General features: G+C 49.2%; 2 protein-coding genes across 3 annotated transcripts; one reads left to right on the plus strand and one right to left on the minus strand.

The window, feature by feature from the left end:
- Positions 1 to 974: 974 nt before the first annotated feature.
- Positions 975 to 9,287, plus strand: jtb (jumping translocation breakpoint). The gene is made up of 5 exons (XM_031891094.1): positions 975 to 1,290; positions 4,278 to 4,309; positions 5,518 to 5,597; positions 6,586 to 6,665; positions 8,832 to 9,287. The coding sequence occupies exons 1-5, from the start codon at positions 1,097 to 1,099 to the stop codon at positions 8,986 to 8,988; spliced, it is 543 nt and encodes a 180-aa protein (XP_031746954.1). The 5' UTR covers positions 975 to 1,096; the 3' UTR covers positions 8,989 to 9,287.
- Positions 9,288 to 10,323: 1,036 nt separating this feature from the next.
- LOC116406645 (cocaine- and amphetamine-regulated transcript protein-like) lies at positions 10,324 to 14,065 on the minus strand. 2 transcript variants are annotated; one of them, XM_031891095.1, is made up of 3 exons: positions 13,428 to 14,065; positions 12,030 to 12,129; positions 10,324 to 10,843 (listed from the first exon to the last, which is right to left on the minus strand). In XM_031891095.1, exons 1-3 carry the CDS (start codon positions 13,629 to 13,631, stop codon positions 10,719 to 10,721), a joined length of 429 nt encoding a protein of 142 aa, XP_031746955.1. In that variant the 5' UTR covers positions 13,632 to 14,065; the 3' UTR covers positions 10,324 to 10,718. The 2 variants fall into 2 exon arrangements, with proteins under 2 accessions (XP_031746955.1, XP_031746956.1); XM_031891096.1 differs by having other exon boundaries at positions 12,046 to 12,129; positions 13,428 to 13,834.
- Positions 14,066 to 16,900: the final 2,835 nt, after the last annotated feature.

Here is a 16,900-nt window from a genome sequence, read left to right on the forward strand (position 1 = left end):
CAGGGAAGCCCTCTGTATGGTACAAATGGGCAGGGAATGGGCAGGGAAGCCCTCTCTATGGTACCAATGGGCAGGGAATGGGCAGGGAAGCCCTCTGTATGGTACAAATGGGCAGGGAATGGGCAGGGAAGCCCTCTCTATGGTACAAATGGGCAGGGAATGGGTAGGGAAGCCCTCTCTATGGTACAAATGGGCAGGGAAGCCCTCTGTATGGTACAAATGGGCAGGGAATGGGCAGGGAAGCCCTCTGTATGGTACAAATGGGCAGGGAATGGGTAGGGAACCCTCTCTATGGTACCAATGGGCAGGGAATGGGCAGGGAAGCCCTCTGTATGGTACCAATGGGCAGGGAATGGGCAGGGAAGCCCTCTGTATGGTACAAATGGGCAGGGAATGGGCAGGGAAGCCCTCTGTATGGTACAAATGGGCAGGGAATGGGTAGGGAACCCTCTCTATGGTACAAATGGGCAGGGAATGGGCAGGGAAGCCCTCTGTATGGTACCAATGGGCAGGGAATGGGCAGGGAAGCCCTCTGTATGGTACCAATGGGCAGGGAATGGGCAGGGAAGCCCTCTGTATGGTACCAATGGGCAGGGAATGGGCAGGGAAGCCCTCTGTATGGTACAAATGGGCAGGGAATGGGCAGGGAAGCCCTCTGTATGGTACCAATGGGCAGGGAAGCCCTCTGTATGGTACAAATGGGCAGGGAATGGGCAGGGAAGCCCTCTGTATGGTACCAATGGGCAGGGAATGGGCAGGGAAGCCCTCTGTATGGTACCAATGGGCAGGGAAGCCCTCTGTATGGTACAAATGGGCAGGGAATGGGCAGGGAAGCCCTCTGTATGGTACCAATGGGCAGGGAATGGGCAGGGAATGGGCAGGGAAGTGGCACTTGCATAGTACTTGTACCACAGAGCCACAAGTGAAGGTTGAGTGGAATGGCAGCTGAGCAGGCTGAAGGCAGACAGATATTTCTCTCTCAGACTGGGAGCCCCTCAGTGTTACTGGTTTATGCTGTATATGTTACTTATACAATCACTGATTGGGCAGAAGTGCGGGATTACTTGGCTTTATAGTAATAATAATAATAATAATAATGCTGCAGCACAACTCACAGGCACCAGAAATGAGCGGAAGGGGGAGGAGCGCAAGCAGGAAGTGCGTAGCCGCTCAGGTGGTATTGGCGGAAGTAGAGAGGAATCCCGGAAGTAGGCCAGGCAGACGGGCAGGGATGGGGCCGGCGGAGCGGCTGCTGGGAACCTTCCTGCTGTTACTGAGCCTCACTGCCCGGTAAGTGTGTGCGGGGCCGTTACTCATTGTGTCATTTCTACCCGCAGCCTGGGGCTTCCCGGCATCCTCTGGGGGTATAGGGGGGTACCCTCTGGGTATAGGGGTGTATCCTCTGGGGGTATCCTCTGGGGGTATAGGGGGGTATCCTCTGGGGGTATAGGGGGGTACCCTCTGGGTATAGGGGTGTATCCTCTGGGGGTATAGGGGGGTATCCTCTGGGGGTACCCTCTGGGGGTATAGTGGGGTATCCTCTGGGTATAGGGGGGTACCCTCTGGGTATAGGGGGGTATCCTCTGGGGGTATAGGGGGGTATCCTCTGGGTATAGGGGGGTATCCTCTGGGTATAGGGGGTACCCTCTGGGTATAGGGGGGTATCCTCTGGGGGTATAGGGGGGTATCCTCTGGGTATAGGGGGGTACCCTCTGGGTATAGGGGGGTATCCTCTGGGTATAGGGGGGGTACCCTCTGGGTATAGGGGGGGTACCCTCTGGGTATAGTGGGGTATCCTCTGGGGGTATAGGGGGGTATCCTCTGGGTATAGGGGGGTACCCTCTGGGTATAGGGGGGTACCCTCTGGGTATAGGGGGGGTACCCTCTGGGTATAGGGGGGTACCCTCTGGGTATAGGGGGGTACCCTCTGGGTATAGGGGGGGTACCCTCTGGGTATAGGGGGGGTACCCTCTGGGTATAGGGGGGTACCCTCTGGGTATAGGGGGGTATCCTCTGGGGGTATAGGGGGGTATCCTCTGGGTATAGGGGGGTACCCTCTGGGTATAGGGGGGGTACCCTCTGGGTATAGGGGGGTACCCTCTGGGTATAGGGGGGTATCCTCTGGGTATAGGGGGGTACCCTCTGGGTATAGGGGGGTACCCTCTGGGTAAAGGGGGTATCCTCTGGGGGTATAGGGGGGTATCCTCTGGGGGTATAGGGGGGTATCCTCTGGGTATAGGGGGGTATCCTCTGGGGGTATAGTGGGGTATCCTCTGGGTATAGGGGGGTATCCTCTGGGGGTATAGGGGGGTACCCTCTGGGTATAGGGGGGTATCCTCTGGGGGTATAGTGGGGTATCCTCTGGGTATAGGGGGGTATCCTCTGGGTATAGGGGGGTATCCTCTGGGGGTATAGGGGGTACCCTCTGGGTATAGGGGGGTATCCTCTGGGGGTATAGGGGGGTACCCTCTGGGTATAGGGGGGTATCCTCTGGGTATAGGGGGGTATCCTCTGGGGGTATAGTGGGGTATCCTCTGGGTATAGGGGGTATCCTCTGGGGGTATAGGGGGTATCCTCTGGGTATAGGGGGGTATCCTCTGGTATAGGGGGTATCCTCTGGGTATAGGGGGGTATCCTCTGGGGTATAGGGGGTATCCTCTGGGGGTATAGGGGGGTATCCTCTGGGGGTATAGGGGGGTATCCTCTGGGTATAGGGGGTATCCTCTGGTATAGGGGGGTATCCTCTGGGTATAGGGGGGTACCCTCTGGGTATAGGGGGGCATCCTCTGGGGTATAGTGGGGTATCCTCTGGGTATAGGGGGTATCCTCTGGGTATAGGGGGTATCCTCTGGGGGTATAGTGGGGTATCCTCTGGGTATAGGGGGTATCCTCTGGGTATAGGGGGTATCCTCTGGGGGTATAGGGGGGTATCCTCTGGGTATAGGGGGTATCCTCTGGGTATAGGGGGGTACCCTCTGGGTATAGGGGGGTACCCTCTGGGTATAGGGGGTATCCTCTGGGTATAGGGGGGTATCCTCTGGGTATAGGGGGGTATCCTCTGGGTATAGGGGGGTATCCTCTGGGTATAGGGGGGTATCCTCTGGGTATAGGGGGTATCTCTGGTATAGTGGGGGTACCCTCTGGGTATAGTGGGGGTACCCTCTGGGTATAGGGGGGGTACCCTCTGGGTATAGGGGGGGTACCCTCTGGGTATAGTGGGGTATCCTCTGGGTATAGGGGGGGTACCCTCTGGGTATAGTGGGGGTACCCTCTGGGTATAGGGGGGTATCCTCTGGGTATAGTGGGGGGGTATCCTCTGGGTATAGGGGGGTACCCTCTGGGGATAGGGGGGTATCCTATGGGTATAGGGGGCTATCCTCTGGGTATAGGGGGGCACCCTCTGGGTATAGGGTGCACCCTCTGGGTATAGGGGGGCACCCTCTGGGTATAGTGGGGGGTACCCTCTGGGTATAGGGGGGGTACCCTCTGGGTATAGTGGGGTATCCTCTGGGTATAGGGGGGTATCCTCTGGGTATAGGGGGGTATCCTCTGGGTATAGGGGGGTATCCTCTGGGTATAGGGGGGCATCCTCTGGGTATAGGGGGGTATCCTCTGGGTTTAGGGGGGTATCCTCTGGGTTTAGGGGGGCATCCTCTGGGTATAGGGGGGTATCCTCTGGGTATAGGGGGGTATCCTCTGGGTATAGGGGGGTATCCTCTGGGTATAGTGGGGGGTACCCTCTGTGTATAGGGGGGTACCCTCTGGGTATAGTGGGGGGGTATCCTCTGGGTATAGTGGGGTACCCTCTGGGTATAGGGGGGTACCCTCTGGGGATAGGGGGGTACCCTATGGGTATAGGGGGGCATCCTCTGGGTATAGGGGGGCATCCTCTGGGTATAGGGGGGTATCCTCTGGGTATAGTGGGGGGTATCCTTTGGGTATAGTGGGGGGTACCCTCTGTGTATAGGGGGGTACCCTCTGGGTATAGTGGGGGGTACCCTCTGGGTATAGTGGGGTACCCTCTGGGTATAGTGGGGGGTATCCTCTGGGTATAGTGGGGGGTACCCTCTGGGTATAGGGGGGTATCCTCTGCGTATCCCCCGCACCCTGTGAGTATAGCCGGGAGTACCCGCGTTTCCCCTGCACCCTGTTAGTATGTATTGTATATTGTTGTTATGAATATACAGTAGAGGGGGAATAAGACAATTTCTATTGGTTGGACTGTGTTTAGCCCCATATTTTCCCTATTCTCATTGGTACTTATTTCCCCCCTACAGACGCACAGAGTCGGCGCTGGAAGCCAAACAAGGTGAGCGGGGCCTGTGCCGGACTGAAGCCCTGGGCTCGTTGGTCTCACTGTGTGACTGAAACAGTGTGTGCTGCTCGTGTGTCTCTCATACTAATCTGTACTAATATATATATATAATATACAGTTGGGTCATTTCCCTATGGGGCCAAAGTGTAAATTATATCCTTATAAACGGTGCTTAGTGATGTCATTTACGTCACATGACTCACTGACATTTGTATATTATAATAAGTCCCCCTGTTGTAAAATATGAGGATATTGGAAGTCACCTTGGAGATCCATGACCATATAATATATGGTCATATCGGTGCCTTATAATATCCCTATATGTTACAATAGGGGGCACTTTATTCACTATATATTATAAGGAACCCCTCGGGGCCTTATAATATCCCTATATGTTACAATAGGGGGTACTTTATTCACTATATATTATAAGGAACTCCTCGGGGGCTTATAATATCCCTATATGTTACAATAGGGGGTACTTTATTCACTATATATTATAAGGAACTCCTCGGGGACTTATAATATCCCTATATGTTACAATAGGGGGTACTTTATTCACTATATATTATAAGGAACCCCTCGGGGGCTTATAATATCCCTATATGTTACAATAGGGGGTACTTTATTCACTATATATTATAAGGAACTCCTCGGGGGCTTATAATATCCCTATATGTTACAATAGGGGGCACTTTATTCACTATATATTATAAGGAACCCCTCGGGGGCTTATAATATCCCTATATGTTATAATAGGGGGCACTTTATTCACTATATTTTATAAGGAACCCCTCTGTGCCTTATAATATCCCTATATGTTACAATAGGGGGCACTTTATTCACTATATATTATAAGGAACTCCTCGGGGGCTTATAATATCCCTATATGTTACAATAGGGGGTACTTTATTCACTATATATTATAAGGAACTCCTCGGGGGCTTATAATATCCCTATATGTTACAAAAGGGGGTACTTTATTCACTATATATTATAAGGAACCCCTCTGTGCCTTATAATATCCCTATATGTTACAATAGGGGGCACTTTATTCACTATATATTATAAGGAACTCCTCGGGGGCTTATAATATCCCTATATGTTTCAGTAGGGGGTACTTTATTCTCTATATATATTGATGGACCCCCCCAGTCTCTCTGTAGGATCTCATAGCTCCTGTGCTGTGTTTTCTCTTGCAGAAGTCCCTATCACGCAGTGCTGGATGGCAGAGGAGTTTATAGTCTCCAGAGAGTGTTACAGTTGTACTGAGTTTGAAACTGTAAGTTCTGTAATGGCCAAAGGATTGTGGGGTTGGCTACAGGCATCTCTGGGGCAGTGGGGCTGTTGATGACAGCTCTAGGGGGGGATTTTGGGGTTATGTGGAAGTATGGGGTCATACATCTGCTAGAGGTAGTTCTGGGGTAGGTGGCGTTATATCAAGCAGCCCTGGGATAGGTGGCGCTACATCAAGCAGCCCTGGGGTAGGGTAGGTGGCGCTACATCAAGCAGCCCTGGGGTAGGTGGCGCTACATCAAGCAGCCCTGGGGTAGGGTAGGTGGCGCTACATCAAGCAGCCCTGGGGTAGGTGGCGCTACATCAAGCAGCCCTGGGGTAGGTGGCGCTACATCAAGCAGCCCTGGGGTAGGTGGCGCTACATCAAGCAGCCCTGGGGTAGGTGGCGCTACATCAAGCAGCCCTGCGGTAGGGTAGGTGGCGCTACATCGAGCAGCCCTGGGGTAGGGTAGGTGGCGCTACATCAAGCAACCCTGGGGTAGGTGGCGCTACATCAAGCAGCCCTGGGGTAGGTGGCGCTACATCAAGCAGCCCTGGGGTAGGGTAGGTGGCGCTACATCAAGCAGCCCTGGGGTAGGGTAGGTGGCGCTACATCAAGCAGCCCTGGGGTAGGGTAGGTGGCGCTACATCGAGCAGCCCTGGGGTAGGGTAGGTGGAGCTACATCAATCAGCCCTGGGGTAGGGTAGGTGGAGCTACATCAAGCAACCCTGGGGTAGGGTAGGTGGTGCTACATCGAGCAGCCCTGGGGTAGGGTAGGTGGAGCTACATCAAGCAGCCCTGGGGTAGGGTAGGTGGTGCTACATCGAGCAGCCCTGGGGTATGGAAGGTGGCGCTACATCGAGCAGCCCTGGGGTAGGGAAGGTGGCGCTTCATCAAACAGCCCTGGGGTAGGGTAGGTGGAGCTACATCGAGCAGCCCTGGGGTAGGTGGCGCCACTCTCGGTACTGACTGACCCCCCCAATTGTGTTTACAGAAAACAATAACAGAGTGCAGCAACACCGGGTTCATTGAGCAGGTCAACTGCGCCGTGTCCAAGCGAGCGGATTATAAGAGGTATGTTACACGCGTGTGTATGTGTATAGTGGGTTACACAGTGTGGATGTGTGTGTATAGTGGGTTACACAGTGTGTATGTGTATAGTGGGTTACACAGTGTGTATGTGTGTGTATAGTGGGTTACACTGTGTGTATGTGTGTGTATAGTGGGTTACACAGTGTGTATGTGTGTGTATAGTGGGTTACACTGTGTGTATAGTGGGTTACACTGTGTGTATAGTGGGTTACACTGTGTGTATGTGTGTGTATAGTGGGTTACACAGTGTGTATGTGTGTGTATAGTGGGTTACACAGTGTGTATGTGTGTGTATAGTGGGTTACACAGTGTGTATGTGTGTGTATAGTGGGTTACACAGTGTGTATGTGTGTGTATAGTGGGTTACACTGTGTGTATGTGTGTGTATAGTGGGTTACACAGTGTGTATGTGTGTGTATAGTGGGTTACACTGTGTGTATGTGTGTGTATAGTGGGTTACACTGTGTGTATGTGTGTGTATAGTGGGTTACACAGTGTGTATGTGTGTGTATAGTGGGTTACACTGTGTGTATGTGTGTATAGTGGGTTACACAGTGTGTATGTGTGTGTATAGTGGGTTACACAGTGTGTATGTGTGTGTATAGTGGGTTACACTGTGTGTATGTGTGTGTATAGTGGGTTACACTGTGTGTATGTGTGTGTATAGTGGGTTACACTGTGTGTATGTGTGTGTATAGTGGGTTACACTGTGTGTATGTGTGTGTATAGGGGGTTACACTGTGTGTATGTGTGTGTATAGGGGGTTACACTGTGTGTATGTGTGTATAGTGGGTTACACAGTGTGTATGTGTGTGTATAGGGGGTTACACTGTGTGTATGTGTGTATAGTGGGTTACACAGTGTGTATGTGTGTGTATAGTGGGTTACACAGTGTGTATGTGTGTGTATAGTGGGTTACACAGTGTGTATGTGTGTGTATAGGGGGTTACACTGTGTGTATGTGTGTATAGTGGGTTACACAGTGTGTATGTGTGTGTATAGTGGATTACACAGTGTGTATGTGTGTGTGTATAGTGGGTTACACAGTGTGTATGTGTGTATAGTGGGTTACACAGTGTGTATGTGTGTGTATAGTGGATTACACAGTGTGTATGTGTGTGTATAGTGGATTACACAGTGCGTATGTGTGTGTATAGTGGATTACACAGTGCGTATGTGTGTGTATAGTGGGTTACACAGTGTGTATGTGTGTGTATAGTGGGTTACACAGTGTGTATGTGTGTGTATAGTGGGTTACACTGTGTGTATGTGTGTATAGTGGGTTACACAGTGCGTATGTGTGTATAGTGGGTTACACAGTGTGTATGTGTGTATAGTGGGTTACACAGTGTGTATGTGTGTGTATAGTGGGTTACACAGTGTGTATGTGTGTGTATAGTGGATTACACAGTGCGTATGTGTGTGTATAGTGGATTACACAGTGCGTATGTGTGTGTATAGTGGGTTACACAGTGCGTATGTGTGTGTATAGTGGGTTACACAGTGTGTATGTGTATAGTGGGTTACACAGTGTGTATGTGTGTGTATAGTGGGTTACACTGTGTGTATGTGTGTATAGTGGGTTACACAGTGCGTATGTGTGTGTATAGTGGGTTACACAGTGTGTATGTGTATAGTGGGTTACACAGTGTGTATGTGTGTATAGTGGGTTACACAGTGTGTATGTGTGTGTATAGTGGGTTACACAGTGCGTATGTGTTTATAGTGGGTTACACAGTGTGTATGTGTGTGTATAGTGGGTTACACAGTGTGTATGTGTGTGTATAGTGGGTTACACTGTGTGTATGTGTGTATAGTGGGTTACACAGTGCGTATGTGTGTATAGTGGGTTACACAGTGTGTATGTGTGTGTATAGTGGGTTACACAGTGCGTATGTGTGTATAGTGGGTTACACTGTGTGTATGTGTGTATAGTGGGTTACACAGTGCGTATGTGTGTATAGTGGGTTACACAGTGTGTATGTGTGTGTATAGTGGGTTACACAGTGTGTATGTGTGTATAGTGGGTTACACAGTGTGTATGTGTGTGTATAGTGGGTTACACAGTGCGTATGTGTGTATAGTGGGTTACACAGTGTGTAGGAATAGATTATCCGACTCCCCAATAACCGGCCGCTCCCATTCCAGCTGCCGCTCTGTAGAGATGGAGAAGCAGGTATTCTGGAAGTTCGTGGGCGGCGTAATGGGGGTCACGGTGCTCTTTTCCCTCCTCGTCACCTACAGACAGCGCACCCTGGATCTGCGGGCGCTCGAGAAAGTGCGCAAACAAATAGAATCCATTTAACCCCCAGTTGGACAGGCCCCATAATATGAACACAGGGGGGGGCTCGGAGTGGGACCGGGGGGATCGTTCTGCTTTGGCACCGGATCTGGGCTCTCAGTGTCCCCACTCTGTCCCCCAATCATATGACTTTGTACTGTACCCCCCCCGAGTACCCAGCACCCAGCGACGGGCGACACATGGAGCGGCACGGGGAACGGCTGCACATCTCTGGCACATATTTATATCCTGCTCCCCCTGGTGGGAACGGATCCTATTTTATTTTTTTTTAATGTGGAAATAAACAACTTCATTGTTACTCACAGTGTAATACTATTTATCTTCTTAATCCCCCCCTAACTGGCCTTTAGACTGGGCCCCCTTAGCCCATAACAAGGTTACAGATATATAGAAACATTGGGGTAACAGTCACCCCGCTATAGTTCCAGGGGTACCCAGGGCACAAGCACTCACCCCAAATCCCCCCCTAACTGGCCTTCAGGCTGGGCCCCCTTAGCCCATAACAAGGTTACAGATATATAGAAACATTGGGGTAACAGTCACCCCGCTATAGTTCCAGGGGTACCCAGGGTACAAATAAGCACTCACCCCAAATCCCCCCCTAACTGGCCTTCAGGCTGGGCCCCCTTAGCCCATAACAAGGTTACAGATATATAGAAACATTGGGGTAACAGTCACCCCGCTATAGTTCCAGGGGTACCCAGGGCACAAGCACTCACCCCAAATCCCCCCCTAACTGGCCTTCAGGCTGGGCCCCCTTAGCCCATAACAAGGTTACAGATATATAGAAACATTGGGGTAACAGTCACCCCGCTATAGTTCCAGGGGTACCCAGGGTACAAATAAGCACTCACCCCAAATCCCCCCCTAACTGGCCTTCAGGCTGGGCCCCCTTAGCCCATAACAAGGTTACAGATATATAGAAACATTGGGGTAACAGTCACCCCGCTATAGTTCCAGGGGTACCCAGGGCACAAATAAGCACTCACCCCAAATCCCCCCCTAACTGGCCTTCAGGCTGGGCCCCCTTAGCCCATAACAAGGTTACAGATATATAGAAACATTGGGGTAACAGTCACCCCGCTATAGTTCCAGGGGTACCCAGGGCACAAATAAGCACTCACCCCAAATCCCCCCCTAACTGGCCTTCAGGCTGGGCCCCCTTAGCCCATAACAAGGTTACAGATATATAGAAACATTGGGGTAACAGTCACCCCGCTATAGTTCCAGGGCTGAACCAATCAGAACCCCTGCAATGGGGGTGTGTTTGGGATTAGGCTGTACCCCAGCACGTGGGTTTGGGGGCCCCCCTGCAGAGCGGCACTATGATTCTGCAAATGAGTGTAAATCCCAGCTTTATTAGCAGACACATTACCCGCCCGGCCCCACTAATCAGCTTTCAGCAGGTGGATCAGTCTATCGCCGCCCTGGGGGGCGGGGGGTGCGGATGTCTCTGTGCCGGAGGATCAGAAAGCAAACAAGCTGCTAATCTCTTCCAAACTGTAAATAGTCCCTGTGAGCTCACATTGGGCTGATCCGTTGGGGGGGGGGGGGAAGTCGAAATAATCGGCAGGTCCAAGTGGGGGGGGGGGGGGGGCACCCTCATATCCAGTCTGTGGGGTTCAGCTCCCAGTCCTACTCTGTATGTTCCTTATACACACACAGGCAATGGCTGAATGTCCTGCTATGCCACACACAGCTCCTAGAGGGGTATTAGTAGGGTGGGGGGCAGTTTAGAGACCCCCCCGGGTCACAAGCATCTCAGGAAGTAGTAGTTGCAGTTGCTCCTCCTGGGGCAGTCGCAGAGCTTTCCGATCCGCGCCCCTCTCTTTACTGCGCAGACATCTCCCAGGGTGCACTGCAAAACAGGATCGGGGGGAGAATTTTAGTCACATGACCCCACTCCTATACCTCAGGCTCCAATCAGAATCACTAATACAGGTATAGGACCCGTTATCCAGAATGCTCGGGACCAAGGGTATTCTGGATAAGGGGTCTTTCTGTAATTTGGATCTCCTACCTTAAGTCTACTAAAAAATCAGTAAAACATTAAATAAACCCAATAGGGCTGTTCTGCCCCAATAAGGGGTAATTATATCTTAGTTGGGATCAAGTACAGGTACTGTTTTATTATTACAGAGAAAAGGGATCATTTAACCATTAAATAAACCCAATAGGGCTGTTCTGCCCCAATAAGGGGTAATTATATCTTAGTTGGGATCAAGTACAGGTACTGTTTTATTATTACAGAGAAAAGGGAATCATTTAACCATTAAATAAACCCAATAGGGCTGTTCTGCCCCATTAAGGGGTAATTATATCTTACTTGGGATCAAGTACAGGTACTGTTTTATTATTACAGAGAAAAGGGATCATTTAACCATTAAATAAACCCAATAGGGCTGTTCTGCCCCAATAAGGGGTAATTATATCTTAGTTGGGATCAAGTACAGGTACTGTTTTATTATTACAGAGAAAAGGGAATCATTTAACCATGAAATAAACCCAATAGGGCTGTTCTGCCCCATTAAGGGGTAATTATATCTTACTTGGGATCAAGTACAGGTACTGTTTTATTATTACAGAGAAAAGGGAATCATTTAACCATTAAATAAACCCAATAGGGCTGTTCTGCCCCCAATAAGGGGTAATTATATCTTAGTTGGGATCAAGTACAGGTACTGTTTTATTATTACAGAGAAAAGGGAATCATTTAACCATTAAATAAACCCAATAGGGCTGTTCTGCCCCAATAAGGGGTCATTATATCTTAGTTGGGATCAAGTACAGGTACTGTTTTATTATTACAGAGAAAAGGGAATCATTTAACCATTAAATAAACCCAATAGGACTGTTCTGCCCCCAATAAGGGGTAATTATATCTTAGTTGGGATCAAGTACAGGTACTGTTTTATTATTACAGAGAAAAAGGGAATAATTTTTAAAAATGTGAATTATTTCATTAAAATTGAGTCTATGGGAGACAGACTTTCTGTAATTCTGAGCTTTCTGGATAATGGGTTTCTGGATAAGGGATCCCATACCTGTACTGACTCTCACCTTGGGGACTTGATTGAGTTTTGACTCCCAGGACAAGATCCTTTTGGACTGAAGTTTCTCCAGTACGTCCTGAAGTTCCGTCAACTGGAGAACAAAAACATGAAATGTAAAGTCATTGGGGCAGAAACACTCATTTTCCAGCACTCTGTTTGTTTCATAGAGAGAGAGATATTGTGTATTCTCTAAAGCCCCACAGGAGAGAGCGTAATCCTTCCGGAAACATGTTACAGTTCATTGAACCGAATAGAGAACTTCAGTTGCATCAGTCTCTCTGCCCCCTGGGGACCTGCTCTGTAGAACCCAGAGCTCTAGGTGAGACCTTACTCAGGGATCTATAAAGCGGTACCGCTGTCTCTCTCTGCCCCCTGGGGATCTGCTCTGTAGAACCCAGAGCTCTAGGTGAGACCTTACCCAGGGATCTATAAAGTGGTACCGCTGTCTCTCTCTGCCCCCTGGGGATCTGCTCTGTAGAACCCAGAGCTCTAGGTGAGACCTTACTCAGGGATCTATAAAGCGGTACCGCTGTCTCTCTCTGCCCCCTGGGGATCTGCTCTGTAGAACCCAGAGCTCTAGGTGAGACCTTACCCAGGGATCTATAAAGCGGTACCGCTGTCTCTCTCTGCCCCCTGGGGATCTGCTCTGTAGAACCCAGAGCTCTAGGTGAGACCTTACCCAGGGATCTATAAAGCGGTACCGCTGTCTCTCTCTGCCCCCTGGGGATCTGCTCTGTAGAACCCAGAGCTCTAGGTGAGACCTTACCCGGGGATCTATAAAGTGGTACCGCTGTCTCTCTCTGCCCCCTGGGGATCTGCTCTGTAGAACCCAGAGCTCTAGGTGAGACCTTACCCAGGGATCTATAAAGTGGTACCGCTGTCTCTCTCTGCCCCCTGGGGATCTGCTCTGTAGAACCCAGAGCTCTAGGTGAGACCTTACCCAGGGATCTATAAAGTGGTACCGCTGTCTCTCTCTGCCCCCTGGGGATCTGCTCTGTAGAACCCAGAGCTCTAGGTGAGACCTTACCCAGGGATCTATAAAGCGGTACCGCTGTCTTTCTCTGCCCCCTGGGGATCTGCTCTGTAGAACCCAGAGCTCTAGGTGAGACCTTACCCAGGGATCTATAAAGCGGTACCGCTGTCTTTCTCTGCCCCCTGGGGATCTGCTCTGTAGAACCCAGAGCTCTAGGTGAGACCTTACCCAGGGATCTATAAAGTGGTACCGCTGTCTCTCTCTGCCCCCTGGGGATCTGCTCTGTAGAACCCAGAGCTCTAGGTGAGACCTTACCCAGGGATCTATAAAGTGGTACCGCTGTCTCTCTCTGCCCCCTGGGGATCTGCTCTGTAGAACCCAGAGCTCTAGGTGAGACCTTATAGACAGAAACTCACCATATCTTTCTCATTGACCCTTCGTGCTTCACGGGGAGGGGACAATTCTGCGGATTCCCCTATGAAGACCCCCTGGATGGCGATTAGGAAGATTACGAGACACACCCACGGGGCAATGGCTGATACACTTAGAGCCATGCCGGTCGCTCCGAGGTCCGTACTTGGGGCAGAGCAGACTGACTGCCTCTCTCTGTGACTCCTCATCTTCACAGCAGGGAGGATTAAGTGGAGAGAATTAATGCCTCGATTATCTTTCACTCCTGGGGGCGCTAAGCTAAGAAAGGCCTGTAAATCCCCTGATTAGCCCTGATCTTTAGTACAACTGCCCCTCCCCATTGCTTTCTCCGTCAGGGCTAATTTGGTAATGAGAAGTCAAATATATATATATATACCCCATAAGGAGTAATTGGTCCCTAAGCACCCCAGTAAATGGCAGTACGGGTAATTGCCCCCCTTACATATCATAACATGGCTGCCTATCAATTTGCTCAGGCGCTCTTTCTCTCACTCTATGACATCACTCTGGGGGGCGGCGGCTAAAGAGAGAAACAAAAAGCAAGAGCTCCTCCCCTAACCGATACATTCAGGAAATAAAATCATGTGATTCCTGATGTCTGTCCCTACCCACAACACAAATGCCCCCTTTATGCCAATCATATCCCATTGTGCCCAATATGTCTCTTGCCCCATCCTTGCTGGGGGCATAAAAATGGCCCATCCCACAGCAGGGGCAGACAGCCAGAGGAAGGGGTAATGGGGCAGATATCGGACTATACCCACAACCCTTCCTATCTGAAACTGCTGGAGGCTGCTAGAGAAAAACAGAAATATAACAAAATAAAGACCAATTGAAAAGTTGCTTAGAATTGATTCATATATAATATACTACGCTGCACCCACCAATCATACCAACACACCCCATTCCTAACCAGTGACTTTCCTCCCTGCCTTTGTTCTGCCCTTCATTTCAACCCCTTTCCCTTAATTCCCTTTGCTTTGTTTTAACTCACTTTCTTCTGGTGTCTAATAAACGTCAGGGTACGGCAGCAACGTAAAAACTGTGCCCTTTATCCTAAGTTGGCGCAACCCTGATATAATGACAGATATAGAATTGGCACTGTATTTATCTGCTGTGGGTTCTGGGGTATTATACATGGAATTGGCACTGTATTTATCCCGCTGTGGGTTCTGGGGTATTATACATGGAATTGGCACTGTATTTATCCTGCTGTGGGTTCTGGGGTATTATACATGGAATTGGCACTGTATTTATCCTGCTGTGGGTTCTGGGGTATTATACATGGAATTGGCACTGTATTTATCCCGCTGTGGGTTCTGGGGTATTATACATGGAATTGGCACTGTATTTATCCCGCTGTGGGTTCTGGGGTATTATACATGGAATTGGCACTGTATTTATCTGCTGTGGGTTCTGGGGTATTATACATGGAATTGGCACTGTATTTATCTGCTGTGGGTTCTGGGGTATTATACATGGAATTGGCCCTGTATTTATCTGCTGTGGGTTCTGGGGTATTATACATGGAATTGGCACTGTATTTATCCTGCTGTGGGTTCTGGGGTATTATACATGGAATTGGCACTGTATTTATCCCGCTGTGGGTTCTGGGGTATTATGCATGGAATTGGCCCTGTATTTATCTGCTGTGGGTTCTGGGGTATTATACATGGAATTGGCACTGTATTTATCCTGCTGTGGGTTCTGGGGTATTATACATGGAATTGGCACTGTATTTATCTGCTGTGGGTTCTGGGGTATTATACATGGAATTGGCACTGTATTTATCCTGCTGTGGGTTCTGGGGTATTATACATGGAATTGGCACTGTATTTATCCTGCTGTGGGTTCTGGGGTATTATACATGGAATTGGCACTGTATTTATCCTGCTGTGGGTTCTGGGGTATTATACATGGAATTGGCACTGTATTTATCCTGCTGTGGGTTCTGGGGTATTATACATGGAATTGGCACTGTATTTATCCTGCTGTGGGTTCTGGGGTATTATACATGGAATTGGCACTGTATTTATCCTGCTGTGGGTTCTGGGGTATTATACATGGAATTGGCACTGTATTTATCCTGCTGTGGGTTCTGGGGTATTATACATGGAATTGGCACTGTATTTATCCTGCTGTGGGTTCTGGGGTATTATACATGGAATTGGCCCTGTATTTATCTGCTGTGGGTTCTGGGGTATTATACATGGAATTGGCACTGTATTTATCTGCTGTGGGTTCTGGGGTATTATACATGGAATTGGCACTGTATTTATCCTGCTGTGGGTTCTGGGGTATTATACATGGAATTGGCACTGTATTTTTCCTGCTTTGGGTTCTGGGGTATTATACATGGAATTGGCACTGTATTTATCCTGCTGTGGGTTCTGGGGTATTATACATGGAATTGGTACTGTATTTATCTGCTGTGGGTTCTGGGGTATTATACATGGAATTGGCACTGTATTTATCCTGCTGTGGGTTCTGGGGTATTATACATGGAATTGGCACTGTATTTATCCCGCTGTGGGTTCTGGGGTATTATACATGGAATTGGCACTGTATTTATCCCGCTGTGGGTTCTGGGGTATTATACATGGAATTGGCACTGTATTTATCCCGCTGTGGGTTCTGGGGTATTATACATGGAATTGGCACTGTATTTATCTGCTGTGGGTTCTGGGGTATTATACATGGAATTGGCACTGTATTTATCCCGCTGTGGGTTCTGGGGTATTATACATGGAATTGGCCCTGTATTTATCTGCTGTGGGTTCTGGGGTATTATACATGGAATTGGCACTGTATTTATCCTGCTGTGGGTTCTGGGGTATTATACATGGAATTGGCACTGTATTTATCCTGCTGTGGGTTCTGGGGTATTATGCATGGAATTGGCCCTGTATTTATCTGCTGTGGGTTCTGGGGTATTATACATGGAATTGGCACTGTATTTATCCTGCTGTGGGTTCTGGGGTATTATACATGGAATTGGCACTGTATTTATCTGCTGTGGGTTCTGGGGTATTATACATGGAATTGGCACTGTATTTATCCTGCTGTGGGTTCTGGGGTATTATACATGGAATTGGCACTGTATTTATCCTGCTGTGGGTTCTGGGGTATTATACATGGAATTGGCACTGTATTTATCCTGCTGTGGGTTCTGGGGTATTATACATGGAATTGGCACTGTATTTATCCTGCTGTGGGTTCTGGGGTATTATACATGGAATTGGCACTGTATTTATCCTGCTGTGGGTTCTGGGGTATTATACATGGAATTGGCCCTGTATTTATCTGCTGTGGGTTCTGGGGTATTATACATGGAATTGGCACTGTATTTATCTGCTGTGGGTTCTGGGGTATTATACATGGAATTGGCACTGTATTTATCCTGCTGTGGGTTCTGGGGTATTATACATGGAATTGGCACTGTATTTTTCCTGCTTTG

The sequence above is a fragment of the Xenopus tropicalis genome, chromosome 8, assembly GCF_000004195.4.
Source record: "Xenopus tropicalis strain Nigerian chromosome 8, UCB_Xtro_10.0, whole genome shotgun sequence".
In the NCBI taxonomy this organism is placed as follows: domain Eukaryota; kingdom Metazoa; phylum Chordata; class Amphibia; order Anura; family Pipidae; genus Xenopus; species Xenopus tropicalis.